This window comes from Tamandua tetradactyla, chromosome 5, assembly GCF_023851605.1.
Source record: "Tamandua tetradactyla isolate mTamTet1 chromosome 5, mTamTet1.pri, whole genome shotgun sequence".
Taxonomy (NCBI): domain Eukaryota; kingdom Metazoa; phylum Chordata; class Mammalia; order Pilosa; family Myrmecophagidae; genus Tamandua; species Tamandua tetradactyla.
Genome location: NC_135331.1, coordinates 27,310,487 through 27,325,139, shown reverse-complemented (window position 1 = coordinate 27,325,139; position 14,653 = coordinate 27,310,487). Strand labels below are relative to the sequence as shown.

The window sequence follows — 14,653 nt, the reverse complement described above, 5'->3', positions numbered from 1 at the left end:
GGAGGCGGTTTTATGGACCTTAAACCTAAAGCAAGAGCACTGAAGAAGGAAATAAATAAATGGGAGCTCCTCAAAATTAAACACTTTTGTGCATCAAAGAACTTCATCAAGAAAGTAGAAAGACAGCCTACACAATGGGAGACAATATTTGGAAATGACATATCAGATAAAGGTCTAGTATCCAGAATTTATAAAGAGATTGTTCAACTCAACAACAAAAAGACAGCCAACCCAATTACAAAATGGGAAAAAGACTTGAACAGACACCTACCAGAAGAGGAAATATAAATGGCCAAAAGGCACATGAAGAGATGCTCAATGTCCCTGGCCATTAGAGAAATGCAAATCAAAACCACAATGAGATATCATCTCACACCCACCAGAATGGCCATTATCAACCAAACAGAAAATGACAAGTGCTGGAGAGGATGCGGAGAAAGAGGCACACTTATCCACTGTTGGTGGGAATGTCAAATGGTGCAACTACTGTGGAAGGCAGTTTGGCGGTTCGTCAAAAAGCTGAATATAGAATTGCCATACGACCCAGCAATACCATTGCTGGGAATCTACTCAAAGGACTTAAGGGCAAAGACACAAACGGACATTTGCACACCAATATTTATAGCAGCGTTATTTACAATTGCAAAGAGATGGAAACAGCCAAAATGTCCATCAACAGAAGAGTGGCTAAACAAGCTGTGGTATATACATACGATGGAATATTATGCAGCTTTAAGACAGGATAAACTTATGAAGCATGTAATAACATGGATGGACCTAGAGAACATTATGCTGAGTGAGTCTAGCCAAAAACTAAAGGACAAATACTGTATGGTCCCACTGCTGTGAACCGACATTCGAGAATAAACTTGGAATATGTCATTGGTAACAGAGTCCAGCAGGAATTAGAAACAGGGTAAGATAATGGGTAATTGGAGCTGAAGGGATACAGACTGTGCAACAGGACTAGATACAAAAACTCAAAAATGGACAGCACAATAATACCTAATTGTAAAGTAATCATGTTAAAACACTGAATGAAGCTGCATCTGAGCTATAAGTTAGTTTTTTTTTACTATTATTATTACTTTTATTTTTTTCTCTATATTAACATTCTATATCTTTTTCTGTTGTGTTGCTAGTTCTTCTAAACTGATGCAAATGTACTAAGAAACGATGATCATGCATCTATGTGATGATGTTAAGAATTACTGATTGCATATGTAGAATGGTATGATTTCTAAATATTGGGTTAATTTCTTTTTTTCCGTTAATTAATTAAAAAAAAAAGACATTTACTTCTTGCCAGGTGATCTGCTGAGGGCTGAATGGAAATTTGAAAATTATCAGGCAAACATTTGCCCTAAGTCAAATATCCCCACACTGCTTTGTTAGGTCCTAACAGGTTTTCCTTTATTATCTCTTTTCTCCTTTAGTGGGTCTTCTGTTTTTGCCTCTTCTTCCTAAAACACTACTTCTTATTTGTCATGAGTCAGGATGCTGAAGACCAAGTTCTGGTTGAAATGTAAGAGAAAACAGCATCTGAGTAGCCTGAAGAGGAGCTCCTTGAGAAAAGAGTCCCAGCAGAAGGCCAGTGTGGCCCATCTCCTCCAGGCCTTTCCTTCAGAGCAGCAGGGCCGTGTGCTGGGGAGAAAGCACCCTCAGCCCATCATGGGCAGAAGCCCATAATGGGCCGGGAAGCGGGAGTCATGGCTCAGAGTCACCTGACTGTAACGGTCTTGCTGGGATTGAGACCTGGGTTTCTGGGGACACGGTGGAGAGTGTGAACTACAACCCAGGTCCAGGGCAGGGGACACACGGGGCAGTCACTGAGCATAGGAAAAAACATGAGATGGGAGGTCTGGGCACTTAAATAAAATAACAAAGCAGAGCTACTCAAGAAGTGAGGCATGGGGCCACAGCACCCAGGGCTCCAAGGAGCATGGGCTGAAGCCACAGCTGCGAGTGGCAGGGCGAGACAGAAAGGGAAAACCATCTTTAGTAACATAACTTGGTATCAGGGGGTGTGATCAGGCAGGGGAACAGAAGGAGGAGGCAAAGAGAGCATCTGGGAGGGAGAAAGAAGACCTGGAGAAAGGACATGGAAATAGAGGAGAGTGCTATTAGTAACATTTAAAAGGATGCTGTCACAACCTGGATGGAGGAAATGAAGATGGAAAGGTTCAGGAGACACGGAGGCTCTGATGTACCACAACCAGAGCAGCGAAGCGGGAGGGGGGCACAAGCAGGGCAGCAGGGGTGAGGGGAGGAGTGGACGGATAGCCTGGCCTCAGCCATGCTGATGTGGGCTCTCTTGGGGGAGATGTGCTGAAGGCTGCTGAAAATGGAAGTCAAGGGTTGTAAGGTCAGAGGCAGAGGGGACAGAAAGGGCCCTGAACAAAACACTGTAGGAGAATTTCTTCCCTTGTAAAGGCTGCTTCCCCAGCATGTGAATATGGAGAGGTGAGCAGGGGCCCAAATTGATCCAGCAAGCCTCCCTCCTGCCCACATGGGGATGACAGAGCATGATAGGCGGCCAGGGGCTGGCATGCAGACTGGGCCTCCAAAGGATCCTCAATGATCTGAATGCACTCTGACCAGAAAAAGGGTGAGAATAATGAACTCAATGCAGCATTTCATTTCACTTTCAAGAAATGTAGGAAGAGATGTCTCAGGCCGTCTGACAGCTCTTCCCAGCCCTGGGTGAACTAATATTCAACAGAAACTTCTACAATGTAAGTTGTACTGTACTGGCTCAGCATAAAGGTAGATAAAGATCAAACCCTCGGGAAACTTTCTGAATTCTGTAGGAAAACAATTATTTAAAGGCAAAATAATCTTAAAGATATCAGAGGTTAGGTATAGCAGACATGCAGAAAGGGCCCAGGCAGCAATGATGGGAAGCTCAGCATTGCCAAAGACCAGAGCTCCCGGATGCCCCAAGCTGGCTCTCAAGGTCTTCTCAGTGGCGGGGAGACCCAGGCCCAGAGGCAAATAAATCAGAAAAAAGGTAAAGAACAGACCCAAAAGAGGGGCATGAGCCCAGGAGGCACTGGGAGAAGCTCTGCTTTAGCTGTCCAGGCCTGTCGGTGTCCTCGCCCTCCTGACCCACCTTCATGCCAACAGCACTGCCGGGCAGGCACCCTGGGGAGAGCCCACCTGGGTACAGGTCTGCCCTGCTTGAGAAGGCAAGCCTCACCTGAAGCTGGCAGGCGGCAACCAAGGTTTCCTGCACATTGCTCAGGCTGAGCTCTAGCTCGGAGGTGTATATGAAATGCAGGATCTGACACATGGCATTGTAGGACACGCCGTGGATAAGGACCTCTTCCTGCTCCATCTCCTTCAATCCCCCAGCAAACATTCCCCTGCAAAGTGAAGAGATAAGACAATGGAGTTATTATCAATTGGGATACAAGCCCAGGCCGCAGAAAGCTGGAGCATTCCAAGAGGAATGAAGCACCTGGCCACAGGGCTCGGACAGGAGGGAGCTGGCTCAGCACAAAGGTGCAGGATGGAATGCTGGCTTGCTCTCCATGCTGAGTAAGCAGACTGCCCACTTTACTCACCCCACCAAAAGAGCCCACAAGTTCCTGCTCAAGTCTACATAGCCCAACCAGACACTGCGCCCTGTCTCTCTTCTTTCTGTGTGCCCAGGAGGCAAATGTCAGCCTCCCACAGGCAGGGACCAGGCTCAGCTTACTTTCTGCTGCAGCCATCAGTCCCGGACCTGGACCACAGCAGGAGCTCCAGAGCATGTTTTGAAAGAAATAATAAATTAAAGGGAAACAACTAATAAAATCCATTCCATTCAACATATATTTACTGAGCTCCTACCAAATGCTAGGTACCACTCAAAGTGCTGAAGGAGTAACAGTAAACTGAACAGATAAGATTCCTCTTTGTAAGGAATTATTCAACACTACAAAAGGAAGACCAACAATAGAGAAAGGAAAGAAAAAAACAAACAAGGTAGTACAGATCGGTAAAATGCTAAGAGGGAGGTCTGCTATAGGAGAAATGGGGAAGCTGAGCGGAGAACTCTTGGGGAACAGGGCCAAAGCCTCTCTGAAGAGCAGAAACCTACAGGATAGACTGCCAGCCAGAGGGTGCACACTCCAGGCAAGAAGACACGGTCCCCAAGCCCAGAGGCAAGGAAAACCCTGACAGAAGGGAGGAAGTGAGGAGGGTGAAAACAGGGCCAGGATGCAGCAACCAGTACCTCTGGGGCAGGACAGGTTTGGGGTAGAGATCTTGAGGATAAGGAAGCTGTGGAGGTGAAGGCCTTCTCAGGTCCTGGGGGCTTGGTGGCTGTGAAATATATGGGCCTATGGGTAGGGTAAGGAAGAAGGGGCTGGAGAGGTGGGAAGACTCATCAGACAGAAGTTCCCCTGGGTATATGGACAGAGGGGTGACCTGGACCAAGGGCAGAGGGGCTCTAGGGTAGAGAGAACATGCTGAGAGTGAAAGGAACAGAGCCCAGGAGGAAGTAGCTGGGGGACAGTGGAAATTTGGGAGAAGCAGGTTTAGAGAGGGGAGTGGGAGTTCCATCCTGGCACAGTCAGTGAGAGATACTGGCCTCAGATCCAAGTGGAGACTGCTAATAAGCTGTTTAGAGGTAAGAGGCTGCAGTCAGAGGAGACACGGGCTAAAGGTTTCAATCTAACAGTCACATCAGCGTGTAGTTCTTTTTACTTTTTATTTATTTTTTTCACTAGGTGATAGGCACATGTGGTGCAAAATCTGAAATATGTAACGGTCTGTGGCCGAAGTCTCTCCCCCAGCTCTGCTCCCAGACACCAGGCCTTCCACACTGGGAATCTGCTTGTCTAATTCCCCTCAATAAACACTCTTGGTAAATTCACTGGAAACATGTCCACAGAGACTTATTTATCAAGGACTGCACATTTGTAAAATGTTTAATTTCCCCACCCAAAGCAAACACAGTGCACTGTCCCCTCTGGAGCTCTCACAAGGCATCTTCCCATACACCTGGCACGCGTATGCTGAGTTGATTCCAGACATTCCACGTTTGTGCTGCTGCTGCAGATCGGGCTTCCTCCCACTGAGCCTTCCAGGTGATTGCCGCTGTAGCTCTGAAGGTGACTGATTTTGCCCCTCATGCCAGGCTCAGCCCCTCAGGGCATTTTGTCACATACCCTAGTCATTTTAAATTTTGGTAACATACATGTAGCCCAAAACTTGCCCTTTAACCATTTTTAAAATGTACAATTCAGTAGCATCAAGTACAATGGCAACGTTGTGCTACCAGAAACATGATCCATTTCCAAAACTTTTTCATCACCTCAAACTGAAACCCCATACCTATTAAGCAAATAACTCCTTATTCTTCCCCCTTCCCAGCCTATGGTAACCCCTAATCTATCTCTATGAATTTGCCTATTCTAGGTATCTTACGTAAGTGAAATCACTATTTGTCCTTTTGTCTCTGGCTTATTTCACTTGAGATATTGTTTTCAAGGTTCAACTACAGCATGGCTCACGTCATTCCTTTTTATGGCTGAATGATATTCCGTTCAGTAGGTATTTACAACACACCACATTTTGTTTATCCATTCACCTGTTGACAAAGAAACTCTTCCCATACAGAGTTCTTTCCATCTTTTAGCTTTGCGAATGATGCTATTATGAACACTGGTGTGCAAGTAGCTGTTCCCTAATGCTTTCAGTTCTTCTGGGGTATATATAGGAGAAGAACAGCTGGGTAATTCTATATTTAAATTTTGGAGGAACTGTAAGCAGTTTCCCACAGTGGCTGCCCCATTTTACATTCCGGCCAACAGAGCACACAGAAAGTATTTCTCCACATCTTTACCAACACTTATTATGTTTTGGTTTTTTGACCGGAGCCATCCTAGTGGGTGTGAAGCGGTATCTTCCTGTGGTTTTGATTTGCATTTCTCTAACAACTAAAAGTCTTGAGTAGCTTCTCATGCTCTCATTGGCATTTGTATATTTATTCAAGTCTTTTACTCATTTTTAAATTGGGTTGCTTGTCCTCTCACCAGTTTTCTGAGGGTTCTTAAAGGAAAGGGTGCTGATTATATCAAATGTCTTTTCTGAATCCACTGAAATGATCACACGGTTTTTTCCTTCCCTCTATTAATGTGGTATATCGCACTGATTGTTTTCTCTTGCTGAACTACACAGGACTTTAACTCACTTTGTGTAGCTGGCTGGCTGGCTTGCTCTTTGGCTTTCCAGGACTGTACTAGGCCTGTAATATAAATTCTTACCAATTCTCTTGAGCAACTGCTCCACCCAGCACCTCCAGGACTTACTGCAAGGTGCAGAACGAACACGAGGTGGGAAAAACAGCACTTCCATGTGTCTGCTGGTTCCGGTCGTAATCTCTCATCCAAGCCCTGAGGCCAGGTGTGTTTCAAAACTCAGAAGGTTTCTACTTGAGAAGTTTTGTATATATGCCAGGTATTTTGTTACCCAATGGATCCGGGTCAGTACCTCATTTTCAAATACCTTAATGTTTCCAAATCATCATATAAAGACTCATACTAAGGATAAAAAATGTGTTAGCCTTCTATCAGTTTGGAGCGGGCTTTGTAGTTCAGTGGATTTATGCCAAGCTTCTTTTTAAAAAACTTTTCACTTCAGGACTTTTGGGGTTTCAGAATTGCAGTTCAGGGACTGTGGATTAGTATTTATAAAAATGAAACACTTTGTAGATGAATAAGAAGGTTTAAGAAATGGTTACCATGGGGAGGATGGGGTGAAAGGACAGGGGTAGAAGAGGAAGCAGTGGATGGAAGCTGTTATGCAACCCAGGAAAGACCATGCTCTTTTAATCCATTCCTGTGGGTGCAGAACTACTGTAGATGGGACATATTAAGTTATTTCAAATGAGATGTGAACCACCTCAACCAAGGTGGGTCTTAATCCTCTTCCTTCTTATTTACTTTTTACCTCTTTACTTTTATCCTTTGCAAGTGAATTAACAAATATAAAAGCTAAGAGATGAAATTAAGAGAGGCTCACAGAAAAAAGTCCCAGAGAACCTGAGAGGAAGCCACTGAAACCAGGAGCTGAAGCAGCAGAACCCAGCAGACATCACCATGTGCCTTGCTATCTGACAGAGAAGCCCAAGCCCGCCAATAACTGGTCTTCAGAAAAGGTATCATCCTGTTGATGCCAAATTAAGTTTGGACACTTTCATGGCCTTAGAACTGTAAATTTGCAACTTAATAAATCCTCATTGTTAAACGCCAGTCCATTTCTAGTATATTGCGTTTCCTCAGCTTTAGCAAACCAAAAGAGCAGGTAATACCTTTTCACCCATTCAAAGAAAGTTACTTAAACTGCAGGATTGGATGATGAAATTGTCACATGCCTATTTACCATACAGGCAGACGGCTGTGTGCTATCTCTCCTCATCTATTACCAAGTGTTATATTAAAGATTTCCTCACATGGAACTACCCTTTTCTTCAAGGAATAAATGCTACCAGGGTCCAAGTATACTACTCTGAAAGTTGTGCTATGCGTGTCTCGACTTCCATGTGACAAGGTCCCACTGAGGGTTTTCACACTGTCATTTATAACAGAACTGCAAACTTTCTGTCAGTAGACTGTCGGTCCAGTTCTGGTATCAGTTTTATGTAACTTTCATTTAAAAATTTGGAAACATCCCTTTTTCTCTGTTCCGCAAGAGTTTAAATGGCACTGGAGTCTGTTCAGAAAAGACAAAACTGCCCCCAGAAAACATACTGGCCTCATGATTTCAGGAGGAACAGCTTTCTTCCTCTTCAGGGTTTCTGGCAATTTATGTTTTCTACAAGGTTATCAGCTTTATCCAAATTTTCAAAATTATACACACTGAGTTGAGCAAAGTAGTCTCTTATTATTCACAGATGGCACTGAAAACTAAGGAGGATGACATTACCCAGGAAGGCTGTACACAGGACAGAGCCCAGGGTCTTTCTGACTGTTGGGGCCCAAAAGAGAAGAAACCAGCCAAGGAGAAGGTACAAAGAAAAGCAGGAGAGGGCAGGCTCACGGAAGTCGAAAGAGAAGTCCAATGGAAACTGACTAACAAAAGCCAAGGCACAGACAGCCTTCTGAAGGGATGGGACAAACAAAGAGGGCCCAAGAGCCAGAGGCCGACATCCCTCTGGCTGGAAAAGGGAAGGCCCACAGAGGCGAGGGCACTTGGATGGGCCTTGAAAGAAGGTAACTCTGCACAGCAAGAAAGACAGAGGATGGCAGCACAGGCTGGAGAACACCAGAACACATGCACATAACGTAGGAGATGAGACAGGAAAAAGCAGTGAGGTGACAACTCCTGGGGAGCCCTGGGGCCAGGCGATCGATTCACAAACATTCAAGGCCTTGGGGCAGCAATTCCCAACCCTGGTCACGATGCACTATGGCATCTCCACCAGCAGGGGGGAGCACCAAACAGGATTTCAAATATCTCTTAAAATTCAAAAGTAGGTCCTAAGCAACCCAAGTGACCATTAACAGATGAACAGATAAACAAAATATGGTATAGCCACACAGTGGACTATAATTCAGCTGTAAAAAGGAATGTTATTCAGATGCATGCTGCAACTTGGATGAACCTTGAAGACATCATGTTAAATGAAATAAACCAAACAAAAAGGACAGATATTGTATGATCTTGCTTATCTAGAAGAAGCAAACTCAGAGACAGGTTTGATTACAGGTCACCTGGGTCTGGGAGTGAGGGGAAGAGAGAACTACTGCTTAACGGGTATAAAGCTTCTGTCAGAGGTGATGAAAGAGTTTGGAGGCTGGATGTTGGTGATGGTAGTGCAATACCATGGACATAATTAATACTACTGAATTGTACCCCTGAAAGTGGTTAAAATGGGAAAAACTGGAGTTGTATATGTGTTACTAAAATTAAAATGCTAAAAAAATGGCTTTTAAAAAGGGGAATTTAATAAGTTGCTAGTTTACAGTTCTAAGGCTGAAAAAATATCCCAGTTAAAACAAGTCTATAGATATGTCCAATCTAAGGCATCCAGGGAAAGATACTTTGGTTCAAGAAGGCCGATGACGTTCAGGGTTTTTCTTTCAAGTGGAAGGGCACATGGTGAACCTTGGGTTCTCTATAAAATAATTCAAATAATCCAGTAAAGGGATGAAAGTGCTCAGTTCCTTCTCCCCAGAGTTCAGTCCCTTCTAGAGTTTCACGGAGGTGGGCTCCTCCAGCACAGGGCACTCCCCTTCTTCACCTCACAGGGCATGGTGGCTGCCCCCTTTCAGAACCCACCAACAACCTCATTTTCCGGCAGCTGTGCTGCTCTTCTCCTTCCTAATCCAATCTTGCGGGGACAGACGTGTGGGGACAGAGTGCGAACTTTGATTAGATTTCTTCCATAGAGATGCGACACACCAGTTGTGGGTGTGATCTTTTGAATAGGTGGAGATGTGACTCCAGTCATTCACAGTGGGCCTTGATTAGTTTACTAGAGCCCTTTAGAACATCGTGGAGGAAGCTCAGAGCCGACAGAGACACAGACATCTGAGGATGCCTAGAGTGTGACAGAGATTGGACACCTAGACACAGACGTTTGGAGATGAAACACCAAGCAGACGTTGCCATGTGTCTTCCCATGAGATGCTAACAAGTCAGAACCTAGAGTTACGTCCCAGAGGAGCTAAGTGAAGGCCCACAGATGCTTAGAGAGGAAGCACTGGCATCAGAAGCTGGGAGCAACAGAACCAGGAACAAGGACCAGCAGACACCAGTCTTCCCATGTGCCAGACATTGGCCTTCCTTGAAGGTACTTTTTCTGGATGCTTTAATTTGGGCATTTCTTTGGTCTTAGAACTTTAACGTGTAATTGAATAAATTCCCATTTCTGGTATACCACATTCCAGCAGCCTTGGCAAACCAATACAGTCACCCTTAGCCCTCCCCTGCTACTGGGCACGCAGCCACCTCCCACAACGCGGTGGCCTCTGCACGTGCATTCCCCAGCCCCAGGTACATCACTCACAGGGCAGGCACTGGAGGCTCAACATGGGCCCCAGGGTACAGGTTTCTAACCTTTGGGGAGCCCTTGCCAGCATACCCTCCAGAAAGACTGTCTGAAACACTCTTCTCTCTACCCTTCCCCTTGATAGGCATTGTTCTAGTTTGCTAACTGCCAGAATGTAATAGACCAGAAACAGAATGGCTTTTAAAAAGGGGAATTTAATAAATTGCTAGTTTACATTCTAAGGCCGAAAAAATGTCCCAATTATAACAAATCTATAGAAATGTCCAATTTAAGGCATCCAGGGAAAGATATCTTGGTTCAAGAAGGCTGATGAAGTTCAGGGTTTCTCTTTCAGGTGGAAGGGCACATGTGAACACAGTGTCATCCCTAGCTTCCTCTCCTGGCTTCCTGTTTCATGAAGTTCCCCGGGAGGCATTTTTCTTCTTCATCTCCAAAGGTTGCTGGTCAGTGGACTCTGCTTCTCGTGGCTATGTCACTCTGCTCTGCTCTCTCTGAATCTCTCATTCTCCAAAATGTTTCCTCTTTTATAGGACTTCAGAAACTTCAGCCGAATGGGTGGAGACATGTCATCACCTAATCCAGCTTAACAACCACTCTTGATTATATCACATCTCCAGGGAAATGATCTGATTACAGTTTCAAATATACAGTACTGAATAGGGATTATTCTACCTCTATGAAATGGGATTTAGACTAAAACATGGCTTTTCTAGGGTACATACATCCTTTCAAACCAGCACAGGCATTATATAAATCTTTTACCTTTTCACCGTCTTAGTAGGAACAAAACAACCCTTTATTTGTGTAACCAGACTCAAGTAACAGATCACAGAGCCTTGGGAGGCATTTCTTTCTCATGTGTATTTGGGTCAGTCTGGGTTCACCGGATAATGCTGCAACTCTCCCTGCCCCCTCATAGTGGAAGAGAAAGGCAATGGGGGTGTGGGGGTGGCAGTCATGCACAGCCACCATGCCTGAGACGAGAGCACCACTCTGAGCACTGTGGAAAGGGGCTGGGAAGTGGTTCTAGAGGGGAAAAGCCACAGAACGTTTCTAATCAATAAGGGAAAGAAGGTGTCCATGACCGGTCTTTAGCTAGAGTGGCATGATGACAAGAATCAAACACTTAAGGGCTAAAAAAAAGGGGAACCACGGAAGCCCTGCTGACCTCCCCAGTCTCCTGCTGCTCTCTTGTCACAGCCCCTCAGCTGGTGGGTCCCAGTGCTGGGCTGGGAGCCCTCTCAGGGCTTAGTGCCCTTCTGCAAGTGGCCCCAGCTGCCCTGCGTACACCATCCTGCACATATCTTAAAGCCAATTTATTAACGACCCCAGCTGAACCCCACACTGAATTGAGGGAACACCACTGCCACTCCTGGATATGTCTGTGCCAAGCCACTACTGAGGTTCTTGCTCCATAAATTCCTTCACTTAAACTATAAAGAAATATATTACTCAATAATTTCTAACATGAGAAAGAGAGAACTACCACCTAGCACTGAAGACGAGATAATCTGCCAGAATGTGAGCTGGAATGGAAAGACCTTGGGTGGGCACATACCCCATCTGAACCTCCACCTGTGGGAAACCAGGGTAGCAGCCCCCACCCCCAGGGGCCGAGCTGCACAGACAATGGGTGGTAATGGTGAACAGACTTGCTACTAACGCACATCTGCTCATTGCACCACAGTATCTGTGGAGTATCTGTGGCAATCACAGTGTTAAGCTGGGATGAAAGCCAGCGTTCAACCCATTCCACGAGATGGAAAATTCACCAGTTTTCCCACAGGCCAGATGCTGGGCTAGAGTCTGACCCCACAGGGAAGGTCAGAGGCTGGGACCTGAGGGATGAGAAGGTGTGAGCCAGAAGGTGAAAGGCCAGGGCAGGGGATCTAAAGTAGCCTCTGCATGGCCAATGGCCAGGAAGTCGTGAAAATCACAGCTGTGCTGATGACACAAACATGGTAGTGATCACCCCCTGACTTGGGCTTCAGCACCCAAAGGGAACCAGAGGCCCCAAGAAGTGACCAGGGCTCCTGTGGACCTTCCAGCCAGGATCACAAGAACAGAGCAGTGCATGTGGGGCTTGCCGAGTGCCTGGATGCTATCCCTACGGCCCCAATACCTGGATGTGCCCACATTCTGCCAGAGCATGGAGGACGAGGTGGTCCACATTGCCAAGATGGACAAGATGGAGCAGAAGAACACGGCTGGAGTGCTGGATGTGCTGAAGAAGCTTAAGAACTTTCCCAAGACTTGAGAATTATTAATGTACATGAGACTTGGAATGTCAGCTAATGCTATTCGCAGGTAAAGACGAATAAGTTACATCTTTACAAAGTCTCTCAACAAATCCTGGAAAAAAATTACTAGATGAACCATCAACTGATAGACTCTGAAGAAAAGAAAAAAGAACTGCCATGGCCTTGCAGAACAGCCCTAATGCAAGAGAAGAAAGTAGCTCCGGTGGCAATGTAAGCACAAAGGATGAGATAAATGCTCGAGATACTCATGTTTCATCTTTTCCTTGGGAACCAAACACTTCTCGTCCTGTTGGATTAAAGTGTAGGGAGATGTTTGCTGAGCTCTCCGAACAGGTGACTACACTGCTATCAGAGTGGATGAGGAAGCAGGGTCGCAAACCGAGGAACCTATACATCAAGAAATCAGGAATATGGACATGGAATACAAAAATAGAGTATGAAGTAGGATATCAAATCTTAAGGATGCAAAGAATCCAAATTTAATGAAAAATGTACCATGTGAGAATATTCTTCCTAACTTAAAGGCTCAAATGACAGCAGAGGAAACGGTTAGTGATGAGCTCAGAGATGTGGAAAAACCTGACCAAAGAAGCCACAGGGAGCATCAAATGGCCAAAATGAGCAGAACCCAGACCAACTTGTTCACCTGTGGCAGATGTAAAAAGAATAACTGCATTTACACACGAGTACAAAGAGCAACATCACTCCTGTTGACTCTTAAGAACACTCAGGGCTCAAAGTGAGAATCTACAAAGGTCACATGCATTAGGTTTGCCTTCCTGGGACATATAATTCCCAGAGGGTTCCTGGGTCAGATGAATCCTTAAACCCAGAGAGACCAGCCTCTTCAGGGTTATCAGTTAGTTCTATCCCCTATTCTTTAGTGTTGGCACCCCTTCTCACAATGAAAAGGTCAGAACAGGCATCGCCCAAAGATCCCTATAGACTGGGAGAAGGATTAAAGGAGGAGGAGGTATAACAGAGAAAATGGGATTTAACAATTGAGTACAACTGCTGAATCACTATATTAATATTCCTTCTAGCCTCAAGTGTTGAGGAGTAGCTACAAGGAAAAATCTGAGATGGTGGAATGGTGGCCCATGACAAATTCTGGGATCTGTTCTGAAACTACTTGTGCTTTAAAAAATTACTGCTAGATGTGGTCTCTCTCTCCAGCCAACACAACAAGCAACCTCACCACCCTCCGCCTGTCTACATGGGACATGACTCCCAGGGGTGTGGACCTTCCTGGCAATGTGGGACAGAAATCCTAGAATGAGCTGAGACTCAGCATCAAGGGATTGAGAAAAACCCTAGAATGAGCTGAGACTTAGCATCAACGGATTGAGAAAACCTTCTCGACCAAAAGGGAGAAGAGTGAAATGAGACAAAGTGTCAATGGCTGAGAGATTCCAAACAGAGTTGAGAGGTTGTCCTGGAGGTTATTCTTATGCATTAAGTAGATATCACCTTGTTATTCAAGATGTAGTGGAGAGACTGGAGGGAACTGCCTGAAAACGTAGAGCTGTGTTACAGTAGCCATGTTTCTTGATGATGAATGTATAAATGATAAAGCTTTCACAATGTGACTGTGTGATTATGAAAACTTTGAGTCTGATGCTCCTTTTATCTACCTTGTTAACAGACGAGTAGAACATATGGAATAAAAATAAATAATAGGGGGAACAAATGTTAACATAAATTAAGTTTGAAATGCTAGTGATCAATGAAAGGGAGGGATAAGGGGTATGGCATGTATAATTTTTTTTTCTGTTTTCGTTTTATTTTTCTGTTGTCTCTTTATTTCTTTTTCTGAATTAATGCAAATGTTCTAGGAAATGATCATGATGATGAATATGCAACTATGTGATGATATTGTGAATTGCTGATAATACATGTAGAACAGAATGAAAAGAATTACTGCTTATTTCTTTCTTTGCTTTGTATATGTTATATTTTATCATTTAAAAAAGTTAAAAAAAAAAAAAAACTCTGCCAAGCAATCAGTTTTCTGGCAAATCAGATTTTTAAAGCACCTACACCCCTTGAGTTAATCTGCTTTTGACCTAACATCCCTTTCTTAAATACCTTCCATAGTTTCAGAGAGCAGTAGGGAGACCATAAAGTAACTGTATGGTATCTGTTTCAGAATACTTTTTTCATTTTTATAAGTAAGTTGATATTGAACTTTTTTTTTTTTTTTCCCAAAACAACAACAACAAAAGATATTGAACTTTTATCAGTTAAACTTCTGGCACTCAATTTTTCTTCTTAAAGGGAAATATACCTTAACTTTTTTACAGTCTGAAACATTATGCTAAAAATGTTATTCTTTTCTATTTATACATTAATGGAAATCACATTTTTTTCCATATTGGCATTACCTGCA

The 14,653-nt window shown here is 44.4% G+C and overlaps 1 protein-coding gene and 1 pseudogene across 3 annotated transcripts in view; one reads left to right on the top strand and one right to left on the bottom strand.

Annotated features, from left to right (window-relative positions):
* Positions 1 to 14,653, bottom strand: part of KLHL22 (kelch like family member 22) — a 46,667-nt gene that overhangs the window by 24,953 nt on the left and 7,061 nt on the right. For all 3 annotated transcript variants that reach the window (XM_077160318.1, XM_077160319.1, XM_077160320.1), the window contains one exon: positions 3,200 to 3,365. In XM_077160318.1, the coding sequence (XP_077016433.1) occupies positions 3,200 to 3,365 (166 nt within the window). The remainder of the gene's footprint in view (positions 1 to 3,199; positions 3,366 to 14,653) is intronic.
* Positions 12,153 to 13,007, top strand: LOC143682144 (transcription elongation factor A protein 1 pseudogene; annotated as a pseudogene).